The sequence below is a fragment of the Salmo salar genome, chromosome ssa19 (genome assembly GCF_905237065.1).
Source record: "Salmo salar chromosome ssa19, Ssal_v3.1, whole genome shotgun sequence".
Lineage (NCBI taxonomy): Eukaryota > Metazoa > Chordata > Actinopteri > Salmoniformes > Salmonidae > Salmo > Salmo salar.
In genome coordinates, this window is record NC_059460.1 from 72211709 (window position 1) to 72220748 (window position 9040).

Sequence of the window (9040 nt, forward strand, 5' to 3'; positions counted from 1 at the left end):
ACAAGAGGACGACATTGCTCAGAGCAAACCCTATGAATTAAAATACTGTGAGCCTGGTGCAATATTTATTATGTGACATACAGTGCATATCAACTGTAACTGTACAGTAAAATGACCTTCACCAAACTATTTGACAACAAAATCCTGGCTACCTAAACTTAGTCTCACATTTTCTGACATTTCCCTTTAAAATCAGTCAAAAGAACAGCTGTATGAAAAATACTGTAGTCCACCCCTTCTCATGCTTCATAGAAAGGGGAAAGAGGGATACCTAGTCAGTTGTACAACTGAATGCATTCAACTGAAATGTGTCTTCCGCATTTAACCCAACCACTCTGAATCCACGTCTTCGGTGCGGGGAACAGTGGGTTAACTGCCTTGCTCAGGGGCAGAACGACAGATTTTTACCTTGTCAGCTTGGGGATTCGATCCAGCAACCTCTCAATTACTGGCCCAAGGCTCTAACCACTAGAAAAAATATATAGGTGTGTTATATTTTACAATAGTGAAAGGGGAGGGTATTGTATCTATCAGAGAATGAAGATAACACCTGAAGAGATCTAGCTAACATGTGCTAGATTTGACCTGAAATTTGTTTAAAATGTAGTAGGCCTATTCTGTTTATGTGACGAGTCCACTGACAGCTCGGGGTTGGTTGGACTGATAGATAATCCTGGGAAAACTCCCAGGCCAAGACAATCTGCTGCTGAGACCCACAGACAATGATGACTCAGTAATCTGTTGACCTCTGCTGACCTCCCTGGTCAACACTGGAGTAACATTCTGCAGAGGTTTGGACACAGATTTTTAATTTTATTTTATTCAACCTTTATTTAACTAGGCAAGTCAGTTAAGAACAAATTCTTATTTACAATGACGGCCTAGCAAAAGGCAAAAGGCCTCCTGCGGGGACAGGGGCTGGGATAAAAAAATAAAAATTATATATATATATATATATATATATATATATATATATATATATATATATAATTTTTATTTTTTATAGGACAAAACACACATCACGACAAGAGAGACAACACTACATAAAGAGAGACAGACCTAAGACAACAACATAGCAAGGCAGCAACACATGAAGACACAGCATGGTAGCAGCACAACATGACAACAACATGGTAGCAACATGTTTTTTTTAAGCAACACAACATGGTAGCAAGCACAGAGAATGGGATGCTTCTCTTGTTTTTCACTTTAGGAATGATGCATCCTGAATTATGTGTTTTCTCAATTGTTCTGTGATCGGTGGGGAAATTATATTTTATTGACTGTGCTTGTTGAAGCAACATTGTCTAGAGGAGGCTTTGGAAAAGAAAGGTTTGCCATTATCTCATGATGTGTACCGATTCAAGATAACTTAAATAGGATGTTGGGATTGCATGGTTATTGTTCATGTGGATCATCCATGCTGTGCAGTGCCCTCCATTTCTGTTTCTCAAACTAAAGATTTTGTCTTAGTCTTATCCAAACCAGAGGATTGTGCATCCTGACTGAGAATGTATTTGAAAGGTCTGTAGATGATTCAGACATGGAATTTGTCCCTTATTGGAAAGCTTCAGGGGGACAAAGACAGTGACTCCTCTCTCCCAGCAGGACTAAACCTACTCTCTTTAGTCCATCTCAGTATCGGGGAGTATCTCAGAGAAGCTTAAAAGGATTACAGTGGCTTCAGAAAGTATTCACACCCCTTGACTTTTCCCCCATTTTGTTGTGTTACAAAGTGGGATTAAAATGGATTTAATTGTCATTTTTTTTACATTTTTTAAATTTTTTGTCAATGATCTACACAAAATACTCTGTAATGTCAAAGTGGAAGAAAAACTAAAACATTTGTAAAAAATGTATGAAAAATACAACAATAATATATCTTGATTTAATAAATTCAATTCCATTACCCCCTGAGTCAATACATGTTAGAATAACCTTTGGCAGCGATAAGAGCTGTAAGTCTTTCTGGGTAAGTCTCTAAGAGCTTTCCACACCTGGATTGTGCAACATTTGCCCATTATTCTTCAAGCTCTGTCAAATTGGTTGTTGATCATTGCTAGACAACCATTTTCAGGTCTTGCCATAGATTTTCAAGCAGATTTAAGTCAAAACTGGCCACTCAGGAACATTCACTGTCTTCTTGGTAAGCAACTCCAGTTCAGATTTGTTCTTGTATTTTAAGTTATTGTCCTGCTGAAAGGTGAATTAATCTCCCAGTGTCTGGTGAAAAGCGGACTGAAGCAGGTTTCCTCTAGGATTTAGCCTGTGCATAGCTCCAATCCATTTATTTTCCCCAAACATAACACTTTGTATTCAGGACAAAAAATGAATTGCTTTGACACATTTTTTTGCAGTATTATTTTAGTGTGTTGTTGCAAACAGGATGCTTGTTCTCCAGAGTGAAAGCAGCGGTTTAAGGCACTGCATCTCAGTGCTTGAGGCGTCACTACAGACACCCTGGTTCGAATCCAGGCTGTATCACAACCGGCCTTGATTGGGAGTCCCATAGGGCAGCGCACAATTGGCCCAGCATCGTCCGGTTTGGCCGGTGTAGGCCATCATTGTAAATAAGAATTTGTTCTTAACTGACTCCAAAATGACACAATACACTATTTACCATTCATTTCTATTGGGCATCAAATCATCTCAAACACAACCAAAGAAGGTGAATCCAACAAATTTGTAGAGTTACAAGCTGGATGTAGTCATTGCGTGCTATGAATATGGTACCAAATACTTACCTTTTTACTACTTTAATATAAGTACAAGTGAATTTGCCCCAATACTTTTGGTCCCCTAAATTGGTGGGACTATGTACAAAAAGTGCTGTGATTTCTAAACGGTTCACCTGATATGGATGAAAATACCATCAAATTAAAGCTGACAGTATGCACTTTAACCTCATAGTCATTTCAAATCCAAACTTTTGGAGTATAGCGCCAAAATAAGAAAAAAAATGCTTCACTGTCCCATTAATTAGGTAGGGCACTGTATAATCTATTATCCTTAATTTTCTCATTTTAATAGTCATCAGGGAGCAATACTGAAGTATTTATTTTGGCCTGAACATGTCTACTCAGATGTACATACATGTCCTAACAAGTTTCTGAACAGCAGTCAATAAAATATTAGTTGGTCTTTATAAACAATATCACATTGTTCTTCTACAAATACCCAAATAACCAAGCATATTTAGTTTCATAGTACTATGAAATTGTGTTTAGCATGGAATGCCTGTCAAAACACAATTCATAATAGGAAGCAGGAAGAGTTGGTTGATTACAACTAATTGGAAACGAGAGGTCACATTGGAGCAATTAAACCGTGTACCAGCCGATTGCTAGCCAGGTGAGGACAGCATGAATGCACAATGGTCTCCTGTACCTTTTCGATATCATCTTCACTCCAATATATGATCTGAAACATTTGACTGCTCATTTCTACACGGTAAGATCGAAGAGATAATGGTAGACATAAAGTCAGGCCTAGGTTACCTGAGACACTCAACAGGCTAAAACGCGTTTAGCCACTTTCACATATTGTAGGCAACATGTATTTATTACTTGCACATTTTTCAGTTTTGTTTGAAAGTGCAAATTTCTCCCCATATTGGTCTGCCTAACTGTCAGAGTTAATTCATTAAAATGTTCCCTTGGTTAGACAGCCTTGATAATAATGTGTCATGTAACGGCTTCTGCATAGCCTATATTTAAATTGAACTTGTGCATAAATCGGACAATAGCTCGTATTTACAAGGTGCGAATGTCCCCATCACTTGGCGACCATGGATGGTGTTCAATCTTCCATTGTGTCTTCCTCACATGCTGAATAGTAGGCAATCCCAGGAACGAGACGGGGTCAATCTGGCTAATCCAACTTGTTTTGCTGAGAAGTAAGGGCTATGCATTAGCACTACATTAATTTACACAAAAGATAAATACATTACCGAAACTAATCTCTTTGGACGTGCACTGCATATTCTCAAGGGACTTCCTACTGTGCGCAACACACCCTAAACCCGGTGCGCTCCTGCACGGTCCCTGGGGTTTTGAGAACTCTCAAAAGTTTGTATTTGCTCTTGAATACGAACATCGATCCTAATTCTGCTGACACCACGCAGGCTATACCAGTGCCTAGTCTGCCTACTGTTTTTCTCAGACTATGCAATATCTACCATATTTACATAATTGGATTATAATATTATCATTCTAAAAAATATGGTATACAGGACCTTAATCGGGCAGTTACTATTGACTAATGTGATCGATTAGATTTTGTCCGGTGTTGACAATTTATAACAATGAACAAATCAGCAACACAATTAATGAGGTAATCTTTCAGTTGAAATGTTGTCTTCCGTCAGTATGTGTTTTAGTGGGCCAGGGCGTTAATCCCTCAATGTTTGTATATTAGCGGTCCTATTGAATGAAATGAAAGCCTCACTAAAAATACCTCTTGGTTTATTTTTCAATCTGCTTTGTGGGACCCTCTCGTTCGACTTCTCCCCTTTATATGGGGCACGTTGGCGACTGATGTGGTGGCATTGGAACATCACAATCTGCGTTTACTGTAAGCACGTTTTAAAAATGAAGGGGATGAGATGGAGGTTGGGGGTTACCTTTCTCACTATGATCCCCAACAACTTGTGTAAGGGGGGCTAATGATTCAATTCATTCCAGTGGACTGATATATAAATAAAAACATTTGGATGTTTCTCTCTGCGGATATAAGAAGCTCACTCCTGTGCGCACTTGATGCGTAAAAGTTTTGGAGCGGATTACCAAAATTAACGCTGTGTGGTAAGTGGCATGTTGTTTGTCCGAGGGGTTATTTACAGGTTTACTGTCTCTTTCTCACACAGACCCTCCCTAGCCGCCCGGGGCAATCAGTCATTCTGCCCGCAGATAGCGCGCCATTCTCTCATCGATTACACAGCGGGATTTACATGAAACTGTTAATTGTTTGCTCTTCAACTAGGCAGCCAGCCAGCGGCCTGGAGCCAGCAGTCTGCCAGGGGTTAAGGGCCGACTCCCTCCCTCTCCTGTCCGACCGTGCAGCCCGATCTGCCCCCAGGTTGATCAGCATGACAAAGCACTGGGGGGGTCAGAGCATGCTGGCACCACCCGCTCTCTACCTGCGCTCTCCTAGCCTGGGAGGCAATCACGATCATCAACTTGACTTCCAGATCCATCCTCTGAGCAACACAGCGCGGAGCTCTCCAGCCCAACACTGGCCCTACTGCCCTATCCAGGCGCCAGTCCGACAGCCTCCACGGCTCGAGAAGCCTGCCCCTGACCAATTCAGCCTGGCCTCAGCGCCCATGGATAAAGCGACACCGCTAGACCAGGAGGAATCTTGGGACGAGGAGAAAAATGCGAAAAGTGGAAAGAAAAAAAACTATCAGCGCTACCCCAAACCACCCTACTCCTACCTCGCAATGATTGCCATGGTCATCCAAAACTCTCCAGAGAAGAAGATTACTTTGTCTGAGGTAAAGTGAGTTTGTGTGTGGACATGCGAGTTTAGAATGGTACATTTGGGCCAAATTACGAACGGTTGTGTCAATTTTGGCCAAATTATGCATGGTTATGTGTCCGTTTCATGGTCCGAAAAAAGGTTATATGGGTTTTAATTATTTTAAAACTTAATTTCTAATCGGAGATGTTCTCTTATGATAAGTAAAAAAAAACTGTCTTTGTTGGGGTAGGGTTATGCAGTTCAACTGCATTTAACCAGCATTTAACCAGCAGGACAATCATTTGATGCTTAACAGAATAGTAACACTGCCATGCTTTTCTGGGTTTGTTTTGTTAAGGATAGCAGCATACAGTGAAAGCAGACACTGAGCTGTATCAGCTGCAGTGGGTTGAGGTGATAAGAAGTGTAGTCAAGGACTGCTCTCTGTGCAGTAATACAGTGCATCTTACATTATTTATTCTAGGCCTATGAAAATGCTGCATGATGACAGTGAATTAATATAAATTAGTTAAATGTATGCCTACAATCATGTGGCGTGTTAAATAGTATATCTCTTCATATAGTCTGTTAATTTGTCTGTTTTAATGCAGACACCAATTGAAGTAAATTGACTCCCTTCTCTCTCCCCAGATTCTAAAGGAGATTAGTACACTTTTCCCTTTTTTCGAAGGGAACTACAAGGGCTGGCGGGACTCAGTGAGACACAACCTCTCTTCCTATGACTGCTTTGTTAAGGTGTGTCTTATTAGGGGTCTTTATTGGTATGTCAATCAGTGGGCTCAAAAAGGCACTTTTTGATTCTAAAATCTGAACAACCTACAAGCAAGTATACTCTCCCATCTGTATTTCTTCAGACAATGAATCAAAAACTTAATTCAGCTCTATACTCCAGCATTTTTTATGAGATCAAATGTTTTATATAAGGCGACAGTACAGAATGTCACCTTTTTTGAGGGTACTACCTGTTTTGCTGCTTAGAAATGAAAGCATTTAGTCTATGGGGGTATGATATAAAATGCTAACATCCCCTGTTATTGACAATGGTGAGAGGTTAGCATGTTTTGGGGGCATGATCTTTGTGCACACAATAGATTATTTACTATTAATTTCTATTGGGCAAAACCTATTCAAAAAACACAACCAAAACAAACTGCAAATGCAGCCAACAAGTGTGTAGAGTCACAAGCTTGATGTAGTCATTGCGTGCTTGGAATATGGGACCAAATACTAAACTTTTGACTATTTGTCCAAGTACCCTTCAAATGGGGGGACTCGATACAAAAAGTGCTTTTTATTTCTAAACAGTCAACTATATTTTAAAATACCCTCAAATAAAAGGTGGCGCTCTGTCGCCTCATACTGTATATAAAACAATTGATCTCAAATCCCAAATGCTGGAGTATTGAGCTAAATTAAGTTTGCGCTTCACTGTCCAAATAAATACAGAACATTTTATTTGTAGCCTACCAAGGGCCACTGCAGTGCTTCATGAAACTTTAGATCAAGTAAATCATTCTAGCTAATTCAGAGTTTTGTGAGACTGGGGCAATCCTGTCTGACTGGTTTTCAGGTTGTACTATACACTTGATCTCACTGCTGTCTGTTACTCCCGGTCCCTGTAGGTATTGAAGGATCCTGGTAAGCCCCAGGGGAAGGGCAACTTCTGGGCTGTGGAGGAGAGCCGGGTGCCTCTGGAGCTCCTCAAGAGACAGAACACTGCCGTGTCGCGCCAGGATGAGACCATCTTCGCCCAGGACCTCGCCCCTTACATCCTGCATGGGCACCAACATAAGCCAGACACAGAGCCCCCGGCCCCACCAGTCACTGTTCTACCCCCAGGCCCACCTCTCACTGCTCTACCCCCCTTTTCCACCAGACAACACTCCCCCCTTCAGGAGGCGCTGTACCGGCCCAAGCTGGACTCGTCCTTTGCCATTGACTCCCTCCTCCACAGCCTGAGGCCGGCCAGCGCTGCAGGAGAGCCTGGCAGGGACTGCTGGGGGGTGGAGCCCCACACTCGTCCACACCCTCGCTACTCCTCCACTGCCCGCAGCGCCTCAGCCAGCTCCGCCAGCCCCGCCTCCTCCTCCTCCGATGAGGACTGGAGGGGCGTGTCGCAGGGAGGGAAGCGGGTTCCTGAGGGAGAGGCGGGATCAGATGGGTACGAGGACTGCAGACTCCCTCCACACAAGTCTGCCCGTAGAGTCTCCGCCCCTCCCTGGGAGCTGCCCACCTCGTATGCCAAGTACACACCGCCCAACGCTGTGGCCCCGCCCAGCATGCGTTTTAATGGGGGCCCTCTGATTCCACTAGGGATGCCTCTGTATGGCTATGGGGGGTCTCCTGTCACATCCAGCCATTTTGTAGGTCATGCCTACTGGCCCCTCTTACCCAGCGGGCGCCCTCCCCTCATTATGGACTTGGACGCTATGCTCCAGTCAGTACCGCCCAATAAGAGTGTGTTTGATGCGCTGGGTCTGCCCAATCAGTCGTCTCACCAGCCTGCTGGTCAGTATACCCTACAGAGTGGGCCCCCTCTCAGGCGTCATCCCCATTATTGACTGACTGTCAAATCAAACCAGCACCAAATATATTGTAAGTGCAATGCAAGGATACTACTGACCTATTCGTACAAGCTTAAATCATGGCTAGAAATGTGTCCACCCTATCAATGTCACTTCTAATTGACAGGTCATAGTATTAAATGTTTACAGAAGACAATTGTACATTCAAATGTGCTACTTATATCTAACTCGACCATACAACCACTAATATTTACCTCAACCACTGTTTACCTCCGTCTTAATACAGGGATTTGTTTTCACTATTGTATATTCATTTTCTTTTAAGAATTCTTTGTTACCTACCTCAACTATTCAAAGTTTTTCAGTGGAAAATTTCATTTTTTTTCTCCTGTCTTTGTTTGTATTTTTAATATTAATTGTAAAACTGCACATAAAGCCAGGTTATGGAAAGGGCATTATTGAAAACGTTTACTTGTCTTTTACAGGGTATGACTTTTTCCCCCACTCTTTTGAGTGTCAATGTAGGAAGAGGCAGGGTGCTGTTCAACATTGTGCTAGTTCAGTGCCAAGAGCCTCAAGTAGGAAAACAAAGTGAGGTTCTCTAAACCTCAAAGTGGAGAGCGAGCTGTTTGTCTTTGTGTGTGCGTGGTGTGTTGGTCATCTTGTCTCATTGCTTTAGACCAGTGGATCACCCCCCCCCTTTTCCTCCAGTGACGTTGTTTGTTCAGATGGTGCAACCCAAATTAAGTGTTTGTTCCTGACTTGAGTAAAGTTGTCAGTGTTAATGGGTTCAGCGTTAACTTCCTTGTCAAAGTTCACTGTCAAATACCTTGTATTCTTTGTCCTTTAGAGCTGTGCCAGTGTTACAAGACAATTTGATCTGCAGTTGACAAAAGTTGAGCTTCAATCCCCCAGTCAGCTCTAATGGGCTTATTTGTATACTGTGACAGATAACTTCTAGACTGGAGTCATGTCTACAATTTGATCTATTTCACCCATTTTTAAAAGAGCCATTAAAAAGGTTAACGGTATAC

The 9040-nt window shown here is 42.1% G+C and overlaps 1 protein-coding gene across 4 annotated transcripts; it reads left to right on the forward strand.

Annotated features, from left to right (window-relative positions):
• Positions 1-3273: 3273 nt before the first annotated feature.
• On the forward strand, positions 3274-8042 carry LOC106579553 (forkhead box protein H1). Of its 4 annotated transcripts, none has more exons than XM_014159573.2 (4): positions 3274-3351; positions 4981-5494; positions 6112-6216; positions 7104-8042. In XM_014159573.2, exons 2-4 carry the CDS (start codon positions 5087-5089, stop codon positions 8040-8042), a joined length of 1452 nt encoding a protein of 483 aa, XP_014015048.1. In that variant the 5' UTR covers positions 3274-3351; positions 4981-5086. The 4 variants fall into 4 exon arrangements, with proteins under 4 accessions (XP_014015048.1, XP_045558653.1, XP_014015047.1 ...); XM_045702697.1 differs by having other exon boundaries at positions 3283-3450; positions 4985-5494; XM_014159572.2 differs by lacking the exon at positions 3274-3351 and adding an exon at positions 3363-3450.
• The last annotated feature ends 998 nt before the right edge of the window (positions 8043-9040 follow it).